Source organism: Taeniopygia guttata, chromosome 26 (genome assembly GCF_048771995.1).
Source record: "Taeniopygia guttata chromosome 26, bTaeGut7.mat, whole genome shotgun sequence".
Lineage (NCBI taxonomy): Eukaryota > Metazoa > Chordata > Aves > Passeriformes > Estrildidae > Taeniopygia > Taeniopygia guttata.
The window spans coordinates 1494930-1514851 of NC_133051.1; the positions used below are offsets into that span (position 1 = coordinate 1494930).

The following is a 19922-nucleotide window of genomic DNA, read 5'->3' on the forward strand; positions in this document are numbered from 1 at the left end:
GCCACTTGTCCCCAAACCTCTGGCCTCCATCCTTCAGTCCACTCCCCCCAAACACACGGGAGGTGTGAACTGGGGGCGACCTGGCTCCCAAACTGTGGGAGGGAGAAGCATCAGCGTGCTGGGATGGCATCTCCCCGTGCCCCGTGCCCACCGTCGTAGGTGACATAGGGGATCTGGAAGCCCCGAGCGCTGTTGGCTTCACTGGTTTTGAAGTTGATCCAGAGTTTCCGGGAGCGGGCGGTGAAGGCAATGGGTCTCTCATAGGTCTGGCAGGTCTCGTAGGTGGTGATGGAGGATGGGGAGGCTGCAGGGGACAGCAAGGGGACACAGGATGCTGTTTGCCCATCAGCAGAGCTACCCCCAGCCTGACTGGGTCAAGGAGGACGTCAGGGATGGGAATTGTCTGTGCTGGGCAAGGCTGAGCACCCCCTAACTCTCATGTTACATACCAGGGATTGTTATTCCTTCCTTGCACCAGATTTGGGGCTTTTAACCCCCAAAATGAAGGCTGAGGCCCAGGTGCACAGCCCAGCCCATGCACATCCCCCTGAGATCCAGCAAGACACCCGGATGGCAGCGTGATGTTCATCTCCCCACTCCCCTATTCCCAAAATTCCCCTCCTGCTGCCGGGGATGTGCCCTTCTCCCTCTGCACAAGGCAGCTCTGCCAAAGCCCGACCTTTTTCTCCCCAGCTCCTCCCCTGAGCACCGCGGCCCGCTCGGTTACCTACAGTTTTTCCGCATGACCAAGACGTCGCCACACTCGTCCTCGGAGGGGAGGAAGATCTCCGGCACCACGATGAGGATCTTGCGCTTGGGCGGGGGGTTGATGTTCCAGGTGCACTCGATGTTGGCGGGGTAATTCCCCGGGTAGTTGGGGGACTCGATGTAGCCCGTGTACTCACCCAGCTCCCCTCCACACTGCCGGTCTGCAAGGCAGGAGACCAGTTCAGCTGGGAACCAGTGCACTGGTGGGGAGTGTTCCACTGGGCAAGAGGGGCAGTGTCCCATTAGGCAACCCCCCACGCCTGCCTGCATGCACAAAGCACTGAAATGACCCCAAACTCTGCAGGACTTTTAAATACTGTACAAGGAGGACCCCCACACCTGTCCCCCCGTTCTGCTGCACCCCAGCCCGCCTACTTTTGCACTGGGACACTGAGGTGGAGCCATCGAAGTCGGTGGTGGTGTTGCCAGGGCAGGAGATGCAGTAATTCTGCCGGAAATCGGGCTGGTAGGTGCCCACGGCGCAGCGGATGCAGCGGTGCACGCTCGTGTTGTAGTAGTGCCCAGGGGAGCACTGCACTGGGGGGTCAGGGAGCACAGGGAGCTGTGTCAGCCGCTGGCACGGCCCTGCTGGGCGGCCCTGTCCTGGGGAGCAGCTCTGACCCACCTTTGGTGTCGCAGTCCTGGAAGGAGAGGGCTCCCTCGTGGCGGGTGGTCAGCCCCCCGCCGCAGGGGAAGCAGAGCGCCCGTCCCACCTCGGGCTGGTAGGACCCACGGGGACACGGCTGGCAGGGCTTGAAGCCATCAGCAGAGTGCTGGCCAGGGGGACACTGACCTGCAGGCACAGGAATTGTTCAGTCCTGGCACCCCACATGCCTGGGGCTCTCTTGCCCCATACCCAAATCCTTGTCCCCCTCAGCCTCAGCAGCAGCAGCACACCCAGAGCAAGTGCTGCCCTTCCTGGGGTCCCCTCTAAATAATAAACAGCCAAACCAGGAACTCCTGGGAGCCCTGGGGATGCTCAAGGCTTTCCTGTCTGCTGGGTAATGGTTGAGGTTGCAGCCCTGAACGTGCCCTGAGCGTGCCCCAAGCCCCAGCCGTGCCTCCTTACCGGTGCAGCCGGTGATGTTGGTGGCTCCTATGGGTCCGAAGGTGTCGCCGCGGGGACACAGGTCACAGGAGAGCTGCCCCTCCTTCTCCTGGTAGGTGCCAGGGGGGCAGGGCACGCACTGCTCCGTCTGCCCGTGGTAATAGGTGCCCTGCGAGCAGCTGACTGAGAGCCGGGGGGGACGTCGGTGATGCTGTGGGGGCTGTCCCCGCCGGTCCCCTCGTCACCCCACCACGCTCCTTACCACACTTGCTGGCCAGGCGCTGCTGGCCCGGCCCGCAGCTCTCCCCCCGCTCCGGGGCCACGCTCAGCTTCCGCGCCACCTCGTACTCCATCCCCGAGAAGCGCAGCAGGAACCGCTCCTGGTTGATGGATTTCTTCAGGGCTTTGATGGCCGACTTCAGCTTTTTCTCCACCCTCTGTCGCAGGCAGTGCAGGTTGCAGCTGGCTGGGTGGTGCAGAAGGGAGGAAACAGAGATGCAGTAAGAAGGGAGGGCTGGAAAGGGAAGCCCAGAAACATTAAAACCATCCCCCAAATGCTCAGCTCCAAGTGCTACCCAGCACATGTGCAAGACAAGAACTGGTTTATCTCTTCTTGCTGCATGGGGATGGTATCGTGTCCCTGGTCCCACACCTGTGTCTGCACCCAGGATGGGTCAGGCCAGTGCTGTGCCCACCTGTGATCTCCTCAGGCTTGATCTCTGCCTCAAACTCCAGCGTGATGCGCGTCACCTCTTTGTTGGGGGAGTTGCGAGCCCGGCGCCCCTTCCCCTTCTTGGAGGAGTCGCACTTGAGGTTGACGAAGGTGACCTGGCAGTCAGAGCACGGTGCCGAGCCACCTGCACAGGGGGACAGTCAGCACCCCATCCCTGCTGGGCACAGGCACCCCCACCTCCCCACCATCACACCTCACCTTGCACCCCAGCCTTGCCAGCCTCCTCCTGCTTGCCCCTGGTGCGGGGGTGCAGGTGGCACTTGGCATCCTTGATCTTGAAGGAGGCTTTCTGCTTGACCGGCGCAGCCACAGTCTCTGAAAGAACAGGCTGGTGCTCAGCAACCTGGCATGGCCCAGCCAGGCTGGTGGCACCGTGGGCACCCCAGGACCCTCTTACCGAGGCACTGCTGGCTGCTGTTGGTGGCTCTGTGCTGGCCGCCCTGCCGCAGGACGGGGGTCCCACAGCTCACTGTGTAGCTGCTGTCGGACTCTGTGAGGGAGTAAGGGGAGTTGGCTCTCCCACCAGACATGGCTGTGCTGTGTGGGGATGATGCCCAGCACCCTGCCCTAGAGATCCTGCACCAGCGACCTGTCCCATGGATCTACACCCAACAATGAGCCCTCCCAAGCAACAGCCTCCCTCCCTCCCTCCCTCAGCCACTGCACTCTGGCTGTGTAGCCACTCTTCTCCCCTCAGTTTGGGCCATGCAGGGAAATGGGGACCCCCCTGCTCATGCTGGTGGTGGCACTGGCACTGGTACCTGGCAGAAATCGGGCCTTGGAGGTGCAGGAAAGGGCACAGCTGTCCTTCTTGCCCATCTTGTTGCAGGTGAGGGTGGCCCGTGGTGGCACCGAACCTGGCAGGCACTTCACCAGCTCCAAGGGACAAGCACCAGCTGGTGATGACAATCAGGGATGCCCATGGCTGGCACAGCTCAGAGACCCACGAGGGACCCCTGTGCCCTCCAGCTCATGGGGGATTCACCGGGGAGGAGAGGGTGCCAGAGTGTAGCATGGGGACCCCAGGCTGGCATCCCAAAGCCCCCAGCTCCTCCAGCAGCCGTGCTGCCTCCTGGCCTGACGTACCCACACAGTCCTTCTTGTTCCAGTGCAGCTTGCAGCCAGCAGGACAGGTACACTGGTAGCTGCCAGGAGTGTTGATGCAGCCGAATTTGCAGCCACCCCGGTTGATGCTGCACTCATCGATGTCTGTGGGACAAAGGAAGAGGCAGTGGGTGAGGAGCAGTGGGACCCCTCGGCTCTGACACTGAATCACTGCATTTTCTCAGGGCTGGGATTCTGGATGGATAAATCCAAGCCCAGCTGGGACAGGGGGGCATTTCCAGCAGTGCCAGCTCCAAGGAGATAAGGGACAGCCCCACTCCTGGTGTCCCCAAGGGCTAGGCAGGGATGGGCTGAGGAGGCAGCAGATGGAGACGACATGGAAGCACTTAGAAACCGAACCCAAAAGGCTCAGCCCTGGTCCCTCTCTCCATCAGGGAGCCCCTGGGCTGAAATGATCCTTCAGGTCAGGGATGGAGCGGCCCCTGCCCAGCTCCCCTTCACTCGGGGCATTGAAGGGATCCATCAATCCCTTTGCCGCAGGACCACCCCGAGGCAGTCCCTGGGGTTGTGCTGGCTCACGTTCAGATATTTGAGGAGGGTCGCTGACCCTCGCCAGGCGGGCAGCCCTGGAGCAGCCGGGCTCGCCATCCCGGGCCGGCGGCACCGCTGCCGGGACACGCTCCGGCAAAGCGCGTTTCATCCACCTCCCGCTCCCCGGGAGCACCGCGCCCCCGCCCTGGGGAGCGATCTGCCTTGTGAAATTTAAATCAAACCCTTTTGATGTTCCCCTTCCCACCCCGTCACAGCTCCCTGCCAAAAACGCCGGGGATTTCTCCCTCTCTCCCGCTGCAGACAAGTCGCAAATTGTTCCTGTCGCTCTGTTTGAAGTTGTAGACACCAGCGAGTCTGGCTGCGAGCCCCGTCCCTGCCTGGTCCAAACCCGGGCTATGCGTGGGACCGACCCTCCCCACGGCCCTTGGGGTGGGCAGTGTCCCCATGGTGCCACATCAGCCGCTCCGTGGGGCTGCCCCAGCCCGTGGGACCCGAGCCCGGCGGGGTGCCAGGCTGCCAGCACCCAGCTGGCCCTACCTCCGCAGTGGGTGAGCCCGTAGAGCGTGTAGCCCTTGTGGCAGAGGCACTGGAAGCTGCCGGGGGTGTTGATGCAGAGGTGGTCACAAGTCCGGTCAAAGGAGCATTCGTCGATGTCTGAAGGAAAGGCGAGGGGAGGAGGTGAGAACTGGCACGGCAGAGGGGCCAGCCTGGGCACAGCACTGTCCCCTTCCTGCTCCAGCAAGCTGAGGGCTGTGCTGGGATGCTGTGGGACCCTGCACTGGTATCCTCCAAGGGTCCCGAACCAGATTGCTCTGGGCATCCAGCACCATTCAATACAATTCTGGGCATTCAGCACCATTCAATACAATTCTGGGCGTTCAGCACCATTCAGTACCATTCAATACAATTCTGGGCATCAGCACCATTCAATACAATTCTGGGCATCCAGCACCATTCAATACAATTCTGGGCATTCAGTACCATTCAATACAATTCTGGGCATTCTACCATTCAATACAATTCTGGGCATTCAGGATGCTCCAGAGATCCAACACCAGCATGCTCCAGGGTTCTGTGCTCCCTCCTCCCTCCCCACAAGTTCCTCCCCACCCACTGCACCAGCACCCCCTGCCACAAGCTCCTGCAGCCCCTCTGCACCTCAAACGGGCCAAACAGGGCCACCATTCTGTCCCTGGCATGGGAAGGCCTCAAGAGCCCCCGGCTGCTGCCCGTGCAGGGCAGGGAGGGATCAGGAGGGTGCCAGGCAGGGATCAGGAGGGTGCCAGGCAGGGATCAGGAATGCTGTGCGGGCAGGTCCTGCCTCGGGGCCGGTGCCAGCAATGTCTGCTCGGCCCTGGCTGGGAGGTGAACTCAACCTGGTGGGCTGGAGCATCATTTCATTGGCTCCATGAAGTTAATTGCTGCACTCACGTCAAACTCCCAGAGCACAGAAGCTGGACGGGGATGAAAGCAGTGGCAGCCCCGGAGCCTGCCAGCCCCCTCCTTCCCCGGCCAACACTCAGCTGATGCACACCTGCCGTGCTGACCTTGGCCATGGGCTGCGGGGGCAGCACAGTGACCTGCTGGGCTTATGTGAGATGTGCAGAAAGATGTTTGGACAGGGAGAAAAAGGTGGAAGAAGCAGCATGGAGCAGCCAGCTCCCTCTGGAGTGAGCAGGAGGCATCTTCTCCCCATTCCTGCCCTCCAAGAACTGGGAGCTCTGACATCTACCTAATTGCTGGCTTTAATTCTGCAAGAGCCCACAAGTCACCTGCCCTGAGGCTGAAGGGCTAAACCCCAAACCAGAGCCTGAATCCAACACTAATCCCCTGAGGGATGTTTGCAGTCCACAGGAAGGGCCAGAGGAATGTGCAGGCAGGGCAGCACTTCTGCAGCAGCAGCCAAGGGAGGGGCAGGGCAGGGGGCCTGGGCACTCACTGCCCCTTACCTTGGCAGTTCCTCTCGTTTATGAGCAGCTTGTAGCCCTTCTTGCAGCTGCACTCGAAGCTGCCCACCGTGTTCCTGCAGATGTGGTCACAGCCGCCGTTGTTGAGCCGGCACTCGTCAATGTCTGGTGGGGACAAGGGACACCCAAGGGTCATGCCCTGGCTGGGATGCTTGGCCAGGAGAGCCCAGTGCTCCCCTCTGGATGCTGTCCCCACCATGAGCTGGCAAATGGAGGAAACTCTTTGGGCTCAGATGGTCAGCAGAGGAACACGGCTGATGTGGCTTGTTTTTCCACTAATCACAAAATTTAGTGCTAGGAAACAACTTGTGAAATGGAAGGAGACCAGGAGGAGGCAGCAGCCTGCCCTGTCCCTCCATCCCCCCAGTGCTGGGGCAGCAGCTCTGCCTCTCTGGGGCTGAGGCTTTCTTTTTATGACTGTGAGAGGGCAAGCTGTAAACCTGCCTGCAGCCACAATAAAACCCCAGACACAGGGGACATGTTCTGGGTTATTGCACATCACTGGAAACTGCAGAACTGCAGAGGGGTGGATGCTCTGATAAAATACCAGGGACAGGGGCTCTGGAAGCAGTCAACAGGTAGACAGGCAGCCAGCAGTGGGACAGGCTTTCCTTTCAGCTGGGGTCAAGCTCTCAGAGCTGCCAAAAGACACAACACAGGCACTGGCCAGCCCTAGGGGGGCACGTTTGGGGTGCAGGGAAAACAGCCTGGACTGCCCTGCCTGGCAGAGACACGTGGGTGGGGATGCTGGTGGGACATGCAGCATCTTGGAGTGTTCTCCCCCAGGTGGGACATGGTGCTCAGACCTGGCTGGGCAGTGTCCCAAGAGGGACCTGTGCATCTCACACTCCCAGAGCAGGTGTGGATTCCCTGCACATCCAGCCCTTCCCTTGGGGCACCCGAGGCAGTGGGGTGGAGTGAGATGGGACAACCCCACAGCTATACCACTGCTTCTAACTTGACCTGACCCCCTTTTCCTCTTCCCCAGAAGCTTCTCAGGGGTGTGGGGCCAAGCAGGGTGCCTGCAGCCCTTCATCCCAGTCCCGTGCAGGGCGGTGATTCCTGTCCCCACCCCATGGCTGCAAACACCAAGCCAGGGAGCACTGGGGGCAATGTGGAGCTGAGCTAAATCTGAGTCTTTTCTGAGGGCACTGAGGCCACAACGGGGGTCTGAGGCACCCAGGGGTGAGCAGTGAGTGCCTCAGCCCCACTCACCCCACCTACCTTTGCACGTTTTCCTGTCAGGCTGGAGCATGAAGCCCATGGGGCAGCTGCAGTGGACGCCGGTGGCCGCGTCGTGGCACTTGCTGTCACAGCCCCCGTTGTTCACAGCACACGTCTCTGCATGGGAAGGGGAGAGAAAGGCTGGGGTGAGGGACGGGTGTTCAAAAGGCTGGGGGAGTCACGACACCCAGATGTCCCCCGTGCCACAGCCTGGGAGTGGCAGCGGGTACAAACCTCCCTGCAGAGCCCATGGGCACCACTCTTGGCTCTCACACAAGAGCAACGAGGCCACAGGGCCGTGAAATAATGAACACATGGGGGCTGGCGTGCCCCACAAACAGAGCCTCGTGAGGCCGCTCCAAAAAGAGGAATTCAATTTCCCAGGGACGAAGCCATAGCACTTGTGCAAAAGGTCCTGCCAGGAGTTCCCAGGCTGCAGCTCCCCGGGGTGTGGGTGCACAGCCCCAGTCCCCAGTGGGGTGGCAGAGGGGACCTGTCCCCTTTGCTGCCACCAAGCCACAAAGTCACGGGTGACCCTGTGCTGTCAGTCCCTGACCGTCACCCACTGCTCAGGCATTGTGGCTGGTCCAGAGTCTCAGGCTAATTTGGGAGACACATCATATAATTAAAACACACACTCAGAGGCAGGCAGCATCAGTGGAAAAAAAATCCAATTGAAAAAAAATAAAAGCTAATTATTTCAGTATTATCAAAGTCAGCTGTTGTTGGTAGGACTAGAAGGGACACTAATTTAAATGAAGCATTTTCAGCTTGACAGCTTCCCTGTGAGATCAATCCTCAATTTCAACCCTAACCACCAGAACAATGGTTTGAAGTGCATTAAGTTGTTCACAAAGGATAATAAAATATTCCTTTCAGAAGGCTGGTTGCTTGGATAAATGAGGCATTTGGGCTTCAAGGAACCCAAGATGAAAATGCCTTGAAGAAATTCCTTGGAAAGAGCAAATCCCAGGTTCTCCTGCTCTTTGCAAGCGCCACATGGGGTAGGAATGACTGAACCATCCAACCATTTGCCGCGGGGCCCGGGAGCTGGGATCGCTCTGTGCTCGTCTTGCCACTGCTATTTTTATGATGTCCCATAATAAGAGAACAAAAGGGACCATTTTATGAAATTAATCGCCAGCACAATTACAAAACCTAACGGCAGGGGAAGGATTTCTGCAGATATTATTCTCCAGCCCGGGCCCAGCCGTGCCAGGGCCATCCCCCTCCCTGCGGGGACACGGGGCGGGTGACACGGCGCCCAAGGGAAGGGAAACTTTCTGCAAGCCCCGTGAATCATTTGTTTAACGCCAGCCTTTGTTCCAGCAGCTGATGCAGAGGCAGCCCGGGGAGGATTGATTTAACAGGGTCACCATGAGATGAGAGGATTGGTTTGGCTCAGGTGCTGCTGCCAGCAGGATGGAGCTGGAGAAGCAGCTGCAGCAGGGAGGATGGAGCCCTCCCGAGAATGTGGTGCCCTGGGCAGACTCATCGTGCTCACAGCCTCCCCCAGCACTGTGGCACCTCCTGGCCGCTTTGCACCTTTGGGAATTTCACCTGAGATTAAAGCCAGTCCCACCCACCATCCCAGGGTGGGCATAAGCTCAGTTAGCACAGCCTGGGCACCACTCCAAACCCCTGTGTGAAGGAGAGGACCCTGTTCTGGGTTTGCAGAAAGCTTGGAGGGCGCTGGTGGGGTACCTGTGAGGCAGTGAAAGCTGGCAGCATGGGGCTGGGCTCTGGATTGCCCCGGGGAGCAGAAATTGTTCGGCGGAGCTGGCAGCCCAGGGCTGCTCCCAGCCTGGCGTGGCTCACCAGCCACACGGGGCTTTGGAGAGGCCTCCATGGCTCAGGCAGGGAGAGGACAAAGCTTCACACACATACACACACCCAGATTCATTTCCACCTCCTCCATCCCAGCTCTGGTCTCACTGCCCAAGTGCTGTGCCATGGCACTCCTTGGCCTGCTCAGCACCCTCCGTGCTGGTGACACTCTGGCCTCACCTCCACCTTCTGAGAAGTGACAATCTCAGCAGGATGTGAGCCCATGAGCCAGAGGGGATAACCACTGGGCTGGCTGGAGTGTGGTGATGATGCAGATATGGGGTTCCCCCTTCTCCCACCCTTGTGTGAAAGGCTCTTCAGAGCCCCCCAAAAGCTGCAGTCTGCTCCCTGTGCTGGTGAGCTGAGCTCCCATAGCACCTGGAAGTGTTTGCCTGCACCCAGCACATCCAGGAACAAGATTCCCCACCACAAACAAGTTGCTGCACCTTCTACCTCGGTTTCCTTGGTGGCAGAGCAGAGCCATCGCCTTACCTTTGTGAAGGGCTTGGAGACCCCCATGGGGATGCAAAAAAATCCCTGGGGAGGTGCCCAGCCCTGTAAAGGGCCCATTGCTGCAGCTCTGGGCTGAGAGCCACTGTGAGTGGCAAGGCCAAACCCTGAGACACCCTGAAGGTCACAGAGGGGACCACCCTCGAGAGGGTGGGCTCTAGAAAGGGGTAACTGGGAGTGCACAGCACAGAGATGGGCACAAGCATCCCCCTCCCCACCACGAAGCCCACTGTGAGCTCCTCCTGGGTGTGGAACCACTGCCACGGCCACTGGAAAGCAGATTGGCACCCCTGGCGCTGGGCTGGATGCACCAAAGCAGCGTGAGAGCCCCGTCCCATGCAGGCACAGCAGGGGGAGGGTTCCCTGCTCTGGCGGGGTTTGGAAGCAGCAGCGGGGCAGGGTTAGTGAGACATGCGGTTAGCGCAGCAGCTCAGCCCCCGAGCCCCGCTATGATCTCCAGAGGAGAGACCATCTACGGTTAGACCCCTTCGTAGAGATAGAGAGAACAAAAATATTTACCATTAGAAAACGTCTCAAGGATAACGTGTTGCTGGAAGTGTCTCTCCCCTGTTTAACATTATAAAAAAGTGATTTAGAAACAGTGTCCAGCAGGGAACTTGGTTGGTGTCACACATCAATGGGTTCAACTCTGCTGCATTTCCAGCCTGGTGGAAACCGTCCCTTTGGGCTTTTTCTCTCCCACCTCCCAAGCATTCCTTGTCCCTCAGCCTCTCCAAACCCCTCCAGCTGTGCTGGGCTGGTTGGAGCCCCATGCGAGAGGGAGAAGCGCGTTGTGAGGAGCGTTAGTGCAGCCTGTTAGTCTGGGGAACCGGGTCCTCGCCCTGGCTGGGAACAAAACCAGCACGTGCCAGGGCAGGGGGTGATCCCTGAGCGGAGCCACAGCCTTTGGGAAGGCAACCACATCCCTGTGCCTGTGGCACATGCACCCCTTGGATTTAGCAGCCAAGCCAGCAGTGAGCCCAAACCCTGGGTGTGTTTGTGCTGCTCAGCCTCACCCGTGGGTCAGTGCACCCCTGGCTGTGGGTCCAGAGCTCCCCACACTGCTCCCAGCACCGCCAGCCCCACAAAGCCGGGGAGGGTCAGGAAATCAGCCATAAAACTTGAGCTGGCTTTAGTTTCCTTCTCCTTCTAACCATATTTCTTCCCCGTCCACCCCCTCCCGCTCCACCGGTGCTTGCCACAAGTAGGGGTCCAGCAATAGGCCTGCTGCACCCCAAATATAGGTGGGAAGCAGCTGCAAGGATGCCCTGGCTAGTAAATCTTCCTGGAAAGCCAAAATCTGCATCACTGTGACAGCTGTTTTTGCATCTCCCCGCGGGCACTGCACCCTTGGCTGCTGGAGGGCTGTTTTATGTGCTTTTTTTAATTCTTTTTTTTTTTTTAAAGGTTGCTTTCGGAGCATAAATATAAATATATAAGGTCATTGGCTTCCCGTCCCGGCTCCCCCTCCCCCTCGTGCCTGCAGACATGTTGGGAGCCATTAGTGATGGTCCCTGTGCTTAGAGGCATGTTCCTCATTATCTGCATTTTTAAAAGCAGCAATAAAAAGCAGAAAAATTAAAAACACCGGCCGTGGCCTAATGAAACTGTCACTCAGAGGGGCTGCTCGTGCTTCCTGCCGCGTGGTGTGATCTGAAGGGAACCTGGACCAGGGGCCTGTCCCGGCAGCCCATCAAACGCACCGCGTTCAATTTCAAAGCCCATGGCCCGGGGAACGACTTTGCGTTTCCCCTCACTGGAAACTTTATTCCCCTTGAAATGATGAAATATTTTGGAGGAAATGGGGAAGGGGCGGTGAAGGGGGCAGTGTGGACGGGGGAGGGCTGTTTGCTGTGCCCCAGCCATAAAACAAGAAAGGGTGGTTATAAATATCCGAGCAGGTACCTCGGTGTAAATCTCTGGCCGGGCATCCCTGCGGGGCGGCTGCTGGCTCCCAGTGGCTGCAGCACAACCCCTTGGTGTTCCCATGGTGGGACTGGGGATCAGGAATCCCCCAGGGAAAGAAGGAGCTGGGCAGGCCCCTTCCCTGAGAGGGGATTGCAGAGCCTAAAGGCATGAGGCAGGCGTGGTGTGGTGGTGGGCTTTGGGCTGGTGCTGCTCCTAAAATCCTCTAGAGCAGTGTTTGATTTCCCCTGGAAAGGTGGACAAGGGGAGAACTCACAGGGATGTGCTGGCTCTGGTGGGAGATGCCTCCCCAGCAGGTACAATGCAGGGCATAGGGACAAAGAGGGAGACTTTGGCCAAGGACAACAGGATGAGTGATTTTGGAAAGCCCTAAATCCCACCCTCACACCTGTGGTACCCAGGGTCTGAGTGCAGAGACCAACCCCAAAACAGACTGCTCTGAAGCATCCCCCAGATCACGAGATGCTTTGGAGAGCTGCACTGCCACCCCCACACCAAACAGGTCAGGGACATCCTTGGTCCCACAGCTGCCCGAGTCAGACGCCGCACGCAGGGCCCCTCACCCAGGAGGAACCCCTCCCCAGAACCGGGGTCCTGAGCTCCCTGTTGGAGCAGAGCTCCCCACCCAGGCACAGCAACAACCCCTGGGAGGGTCCTCAGAGGTGGGACAGGACCCAATGGCTGCGGGAACAAACACGAGAACGGCGGGGACCAGGGCTGTGAGCGCCTGCCAGCAGCCAGGAGGGATTGGGATCCACCCTGGGAGCAGGCTGGGGGACAGCAGTGACATTAAAGCAGCAGTGAGCTGATGGGGAGGAGGGCTTTGCTTTGCTGGGGGCTCAGCCCCGAACACCCCTCAAGCTGGCAGGGAGCAGCAGGGGCTCAGGGGGGATCCTCTGCCCCGAGGACGGAGCCGTCTGTGGAAAGCACGAAGAGTTTTCTGTTCAGGCACAGCAGGGACACGGGGAGTCAAAACCTCTCTTGCTTCCAGTTCCTTTTTCTTTTTCATTTTGCAGTAAGAACTCAAATGTCTCAAGCAATTGTGGACTTAATCACTCCCCAAATATAACATTTTTTAAACCAAAGCAGCTGTTAAACAGCACAAGCATATGAAACCAGTAAAACTTCTATCTCTGCTTGATGTTTTACAATTTGAAAACACACACAGGAAAAGGACAATTCTGGGGCTGGTTGAGTTGTCAGGTTGTTGGGGTTTTGGTTTTGTATTTTCTTTTCTGCAAGACAATTGTTCCTGAGCCAAGGTCCCACATACCAAGCTGTAACAGATTGCTGTGGGCAAACCTGCCTCCTCCACATCCCTCCTCAAAAGCTGCCAGTGACAGCGACAGTAACAATTCCCAGCACGAGAGCATCCTCACAGCTCTCTCTTCAGCAGCACAGAAGCAGGCAGGGACCCCTGCCTGTCCCCAGGTGTCCCCTGAAGCACCACCAAGATCATTTCTGCTCCCTGTGGCTGTGCAGACACATCCCTGCACCCCCAGGTACTGCAGCATCCCTCACACACACGCTGAGCAAAAGGAAACCGCCGCACGCTCAAGGCTCGGGAAAAACCCTTCAGCAGGCCAAGGACAAATCACCCAGGGAGGAGGAGGAACCATCCCACACCCCAACCCACGTGTGGGTGGTGGCCTCACCTACCTATGCACGTCACCCCGTCCGAGTGCAGCAGGAACTTGACGTGGCAGCCGCACTTGGGGCCCTGGTCGGTGTCGTCGCAGGTGTGCTGGCAGCCCCCGTTCCCGTAGTTGCAGGTCACTGTGGGACAAAGCACCAGTGTCACCGTGGCCCCAGCTCCTCTTCCCTGCCTAGCATCCACATGTAGCACATAAAGCTGGTTTGGAAGCACCTCGTTTGTACCCTCAGAGACTTCCCTCCCTCCTTCCCTTCCTTCCTTCCCTCCCTCCCTCACAGATAATTCCTAAAGCCCTTCACTTTCCCTGTGGGATCACAGCAGATGCAGGATGTTATGTGGTTTCTCATGTCTTCCCTCTGCATATCTGCTAAATGCCACCAGTGGAGCCCAAGCAAAGGGGACTGGTGGTCTGGTTGACCCTGACCCTGAATCCAGTGCTACAGGGGAAGGGTGAAACTTTCCTGAGCTCTGGAATGACACAGGAGTTTTTGGGAATCCTTGCCAGCCCTCCCCAGGGGGCAAGGTGTGCTGTTCATTTAGATTAGGATTAAACCTTCATTTCATCAGCGATTTTACACATTTGCTGCGCACAGCAAATGAGAAACAAAATAAAAATAATTGCATAAATACACACATATCTATTTAATAACCCTGGCACTGCCAGTGGGATGCTGGCAGGAGATCAGACAGGCTGAGAGCACCACAACCCTCAGGGAGAGGATTCCTGCACTCCTCACATGCCAATTGCACTCTCCTTGTTCACCTCCCCTTTGGAAAGTGAAACACTGGGACAAGAACAGGGGATGCTGAGCCCCTGGGACCCCCTTGAACTGCCATTTCAGCCTGGTCATGTAAGGACACAACATCCCACAGTAAAAGGGGCTGCAGAAGCATCGTCTGTAAGGGCAACAGAGGCAGAGCTGAGCATGCTGACCTTCAGGCTCAATGAACCGACTGCTACCAGGGGTCAGGGCTTTGCTGCAGGGGCAGGAGGGGTCTGTGCCATGGGGACAGGGTTAGGGGGTCCTTGGGAGGTTGTAGCCCCAGCCCTGGAGTGCTCCTTACGTTTGCAGTCCCGCTGGTTCTTGGTGAGCTCGAAGCCGGGGCGGCACTCGCAGGCGATGCCCCCTTTGGGGGTCTCCCGGCAGATGTGGGCACAGCCATGGTTCTTGTTCATGCAGTTCATGCCTTCTAAAGGAGAAAAGGAAGCAAAGAAATGCTCCAAAAGCTGCTGACACTGGTCAGCAGTTGCAGAGGGATGTCTGAGGTGGGATGGGATGGAGAATTGATGGCAACGGGAGGAAACCTTGTCAATGAGAACCTGGGGACAGGATAACCCTGGCCAGATCCTGGCACAGAGCTGCTTGGGAAGGTGGACAAAACCACCTGGGAGCCTTCAACCTTTGATTCCCTCCTGCCTTGGGTGATAGACCCTGCTCCCACATCTCTTGGTGGCTTTAAACCCCACTGAGCTCAAGACCCAGCACCTGCATCCCTGTCCCCAGCAGGGACCACCACTGTGGCACCAGCAGGAAGGAGCATCCAGCTCATCCCTCTTGGGCACACAAGGGATGGGGACACACGAGATGCCACTGCAGCTGCTCAGCTGGCCTGGGCAGGGTGAGATTCCTGGGGAGCTGGAGTGACCAACACAGCTGGGAAGGAGGAAAGCAAAAACACTCAGCTGGCTTTGCCAAGCAGCAGAGATAAAAATCAGCAGAGACGCAAAAATCTCTCATTTCCTCCTATTTTGGCTAAGAGATTGCTCCAGACTGCAACAATTTAGAGTTCATATTGAGACAAAGGGCTCGGTGCTGTGCAAGACCTGGCAGGGAAAGATGTGTCTCCTAAGGGGGTGTGAGGACCTCCAGGTCCTTCCATTTATCAATAAATTGCTCTGGGCATAGGATTAATGTCCCCAGCTCAGTATTGCTGTGCCTGGACAAGAGATATGTGAGGGCTTTGCTGCAGGACATTTATCACGTCTCCCAACACACCTGCCACAGGTTCACTTTCAAATCTGCCACACCAAAACCCAGCAGCAGCACCTAAACCCAGGCAGGAGTGGCCAGAAACACAAAAGACAGACCTGCTTGATTAATGCAGGGATGGAGGGTGCCCCAGGGTGGGGAAGAAGTGCTGAGCACTGACCTTCAGGGCGCTGGATGCAGGTGTGCTGGTTGTCACTGAGGAAGAAGCCCTCCCTGCAGAAGCACTCGTAGCTGCCCATCATGTTGACACAGGTCTGCTGGCAGCCGCCGTTGCCCTCCGAGCACTCGTCCAGGTCTGCAGAGAGAAGGTGGCAGGGGGTGACACAGCTCCTTGGCACACCGAGGGGATGGGGACTGGGTGGGACAGATCTGCTGGGCAGTGACCTGCTTCCCCCCAGCTGGAAGAAAGGAAATGCTTTACAAAGCACAGCAGGAGTGGGTGCAGGGATCATACAGCTTCCCTGACCGATGGCCTCATTTTACAGAAGGGAACACCAGACCACAGAAGAAAGGGGTTTTCCTTGTCCCAGAAAACCCCAAACATCCAGGATATCATCCTGGCTGCAGCCAGCCCCTGCTCCCAGCCCCTCAGAGCCTGTTGCCAGCTGGGGATGCCTGCACTTCATTAGGAGGAGCTGGGAAACCTTAGCCCAGAGCAGGGATAATTACTTGTAAGGAGACTCACATCCCCTGCTCTGCTGCTTGGCTGCCCTCACACCTGTTTTGGTTTAACAAGCCAAGGAACGAGGGGCCGAGATGTGGCCCCGTGGCAGCAGCAATGCCCTCGCCCCGGGCTGCTGCTGCTCCAGCCCTGCAAAACCTGCATTTAATGAAGAGTAACTGCCCATTGCTCTCTCTAGAGGCTTTTTGGGGATAATGGTCCACACTGAACTCACCAGTGCCCTGAGGTGCCAGAGCAACTAGGATGCCAGGCTCGGGCAGAGACAAATCTGTGCCGTGGCCACCCCTTGCCCCCTCTGCCCGCGGTGCTGGGCTGGGAAGCGAGGGGCCCCATGCCAAAGAAAACGTCCTGTGAACTCGAGCATTGCAGAGCCACAGCTGAGGGGAAAACTGAGCCCCGCCAGCATCGCCCACCGGAAAGGCTCAGGGACAGCACGTGCCAGGGGCTCCCAGCACCGGCCCCCTCCCCAGACAGCACAGCACACACCCAAACCCCTTGCTTTTGGGCAAAATGGATGGATGCATGGATGCCCGAGCAGTGTGGGTGCTTTGCACTGTGCCCCAGCCCCTGGCAAGCCCTGAGGGTTCACTCAGAATTATCAAAGCGGGGATGCAGCTCTAGCTGGAAGTGGCCAGGCAATGGAGCCCAGGAGCACCCCACAAACTTGCTGTCTTGGAAAGGAGGTGTTGAAAACATCCCCTCACCCACAGGGCAGTGAGTGGGCTCACTTTATGCAGCCAGGAATAAAGGGACATCCTCTGTGATGGCAGGAAGCTCACGGCTTCCTCCAGTGCTCATCCCAGCCAAGCCACGTCCTGCAGATGCCAATAACCCTCCTCAAATCCCCCTGCTTAGAACAAGGGCTTAATGTCTTGCAACTTCTCCTTCCAGCTCTGCTCAAAAATGAGGAGGCAGCCGTTCAAACCCGATGGCTGAAATGAGACTCCACTTCTCTAATACCTGTTTTATTAAAGGCAACAGAGGTGGGCAGAAGCCAGCAGGGCCTGTGTCAGGACGGGGGCTTGAATTCCTGTCCTGGTTCAAAAGGTCACCCAGGATGGGCAGTGGAGGGGCCGGTGGGCACATACCCTGACCCCTCCCCAGCTCAGCTCTTTCCCATGGCACTGACAAAGCCTGGCACAACGTGCTGCTTTTCTCTGCTTCTCCTTCTTCTGACTAAAAGGGGATGCAGGCAGGTTGGGCAAAGCACATCGAGATGCTGGGATGAGCTAAGGAAGGGCTCAAGGTGGGAGCCAACATGCTCCCCCCAGATCCCTGCTTGGCCGGCTGCTCCCCAGCCATCTCCATCCCCTCCCACCCAACTCTGTAAACACATGACGTCCAGCTTTCCTTTCTTCTCTTCGGGCTCATCCTCCCCCGGGAGAGGAAGGCAGAGCCAGCCGCCCGCCCGCGCCTCCTCCCAGCTGTGTAAATCTCCCCCCTCCCCGAGGAGGCTAAAAAGATCCCGGTGATGGTGGTTAATGCAAAGCGTATGTGTCCATAATCCCTTCCCCCTCCTCCTCCTCCCAGTGATGAGCTCATTAATGACCCCTCTGCAGATACTAATTGGAAAATAGCATGAGCTGCAGGCGGAGGGGAGGCGGGCAGGCCGTGCCCCGGAGCTCCCACCGGGGATGCCACGGGAGGAAGCAGGTGACGGGCGCGGGCAGCCCGATGGGCCCCAGGGCTCTGCCAGGAGCTTTGGCTCCTCTGAGGCCGGATGGAGTTTGGGGCGGTGGGAAGTAGCAGGGAGGATGCACGGCCGCTCCGTAGGCAGATGCCGGGTTTGTCTTGGCCCGGGGATTATTTATCCAGTCCCTTCGCTGGTTCCCATCCCCACCATATTTGCTATTAACTCATATATTTGGGCAGGTGCAGGGCTGACCTCAAGCACGAGCAGAGCGAGTGGCAGGGCTCGGGTGAGCTGGTCCTGCCCTCGGCAGAGGCACAGAGCTGCTGGCCCGGCCGCTTGCCTCAGCAGGATGGGGCTGTGGGGAGCCTGTTCCTCACCCTAACAACTCCAAACCCAACTCACTTTTGCCTTTCCCCAGCCCTCTCAGTCTACAGATGCACCCACAGAGTGAGTTTTCCTCCCTTGGCAACACCCCGATGTAACGGGGAGCAATCCTGTCCCCAGCGAGCCGCTGCAGCACAGGACATGCCTGTGGAGTGCCACCACAGGCCCACGGCTCTACAGCAGGTCTGGGGGTGTTGGGACTGGGAAGTGCCCAGTGAAGAAAGCCAGCAGGTCTGTCCTAAGGTGCTGGAGCAGCTGAGGAGCTGCAGGGTGCCAACATCCCTCACCTAAGCAGTTGTGGCCGTCGTGTGCCAGGCGGAAGCCGTCGTAGCAGGTGCAGCGGTAGTTGCCGGGGATGTTGACGCACTCGTGCACGCAGCCTGCGTTGTCCTCCCGCTCACACTCATCAACATCTGCGGAGGAGAAGGGTGGGAGAGCTGCAGGGCTGCCCCAGCTGCTGCCCACCATGGGTGCTGCATCTCCAGCATCTTTGCCACCCGGCTGGTAATGTGCCCTGGGGTCTTCTGCTCTCTCTGCCTGTTCCAGCAGCAGCTCCTCAGCTCCGTTATCACCTGCAGCATCCCTCCAGACTCTACAATACCCTCCCCACTCTCCCCAGTCTGGATGCTGGAGCCCCAGCTAACCCAGTGTCTTACAGCTGTAGCTTGGTGCACGGTGCTGGGAACCTCCTGGGATTTCCCAGCCTGTCTCCATGGCAAAGCCCTGCAGTGCCTGGAGCGCTTTAATCCCTCTGCTATTTGTACTCGGCCCATCCTGACCCTGAACCTGCTTCCAGCTGGGAATTTTTACCCTGCCCCAATCCTGCTTTCCCGCTGCTGCTGCTCCAAGGAGCCAATTTTCTTTCCATTCCTCACTCAGTTGTATCTATATACAGATATATACCTCTATCAATATCTAGATTTACACTTAGATCTACATCTAAATTGATATCTACATAATCTATATCTCTGCATGTCTTATTTTTAAGTTTTAGCTGCTAACACAGATCTGCAGCCTCAGGGTCAGAAATCTTGCAGGAAAATCAGCCCAGTTTTGTTTAAAATAAGCCCCATGTGACCCTTCATGGGCAGCACCAACCATGTCAGGACAATGGCTGCCAGCATCACCAGCAAGGACAGTCAGAGTCCTCTCTGTCCCATGCACTGCCAACAGGCCAGGAGTTTGGGGCAGAAAAGGGGAATAAAAGGTTTACAGTGGGCCAGGGTGAACAAGTGGCTTTTTTGGATAGGCCAGTGCTGACAAGCCACTGCTGGGGCTGGTACTCACCAGCAGGACTCCAGCTCTGCCAGCAGCGTGTCCTTACCTTTGCAGTGCTTCCCATCCCCGGTGTAGCCGGACTTGCAGATGCACTTGTAGGACTTGGGGGTGTTCTGGCAGATGGCATCGATGTGGCAGTTGTCAGTGCCCTCCACGCACTCGTCAACATCTGCAAGAGGAGAGGTGAGGGAGCAAAGGGGAGAGCCTAGGACCTCGAGCCGTGTCCCCACAGCGGCCACCACCCCAGGGGACAGATCCCAGCAGCCTCTGGCTCCTCAACCAGCCCTAAGGATGGGCTCTGGACATGGTGAATCACTGGGTCCACTCCCATACAGCACAACCTGTGTCCCCTTTTGGACACATCACCCTGAGACTCCCTGGCCCTTTCACGTGTCTGAAGATAGGAAATGCTGCTCAGGCACTCCTAGTCCAGGCTGGAGCCAGCCCAGGCAGAGGTAAAAGTCTCTGTCTCCAATTAGCTGTTTCCTGAGCCGACCAGGCACCCAAATAATCGTCATCACTTTCTATTCTTAGGCGCCAAGGAATGTGCACGAATTAGGAGGGACCACACTAAATAAACCTGGGAGCCAGGAGTGAGAAGCAGGAGGGAGAGCTGGGAAAAACATCAAGGCTTCCTTGGGGACACAGACAAAATTTTCATCGCCCCCATCCCCCTTTGC

At 57.9% G+C, this 19922-nt stretch overlaps 1 protein-coding gene across 1 annotated transcript in view; it reads right to left on the bottom strand.

Annotated features, from left to right (window-relative positions):
- Window positions 1-19922, bottom strand: part of SCUBE3 (signal peptide, CUB domain and EGF like domain containing 3) — a 31807-nt gene that overhangs the window by 3367 nt on the left and 8518 nt on the right. Inside the window, exons 2-21 of the mRNA XM_072918752.1 lie at window positions 19289-19411; window positions 18252-18377; window positions 15426-15560; window positions 14340-14465; window positions 13280-13396; window positions 10214-10261; window positions 7358-7474; window positions 6116-6238; window positions 4704-4820; window positions 3636-3758; window positions 3311-3445; window positions 2947-3039; window positions 2748-2864; window positions 2512-2673; window positions 2079-2282; window positions 1838-1999; window positions 1394-1561; window positions 1144-1305; window positions 732-929; window positions 152-304 (exon numbers count right to left, since the gene is read on the bottom strand). Of these exons, the coding sequence (XP_072774853.1) occupies window positions 152-304; window positions 732-929; window positions 1144-1305; window positions 1394-1561; window positions 1838-1999; window positions 2079-2282; window positions 2512-2673; window positions 2748-2864; window positions 2947-3039; window positions 3311-3445; window positions 3636-3758; window positions 4704-4820; window positions 6116-6238; window positions 7358-7474; window positions 10214-10261; window positions 13280-13396; window positions 14340-14465; window positions 15426-15560; window positions 18252-18377; window positions 19289-19411 (2709 nt within the window). The remainder of the gene's footprint in view (window positions 1-151; window positions 305-731; window positions 930-1143; window positions 1306-1393; window positions 1562-1837; window positions 2000-2078; window positions 2283-2511; window positions 2674-2747; window positions 2865-2946; window positions 3040-3310; window positions 3446-3635; window positions 3759-4703; window positions 4821-6115; window positions 6239-7357; window positions 7475-10213; window positions 10262-13279; window positions 13397-14339; window positions 14466-15425; window positions 15561-18251; window positions 18378-19288; window positions 19412-19922) is intronic.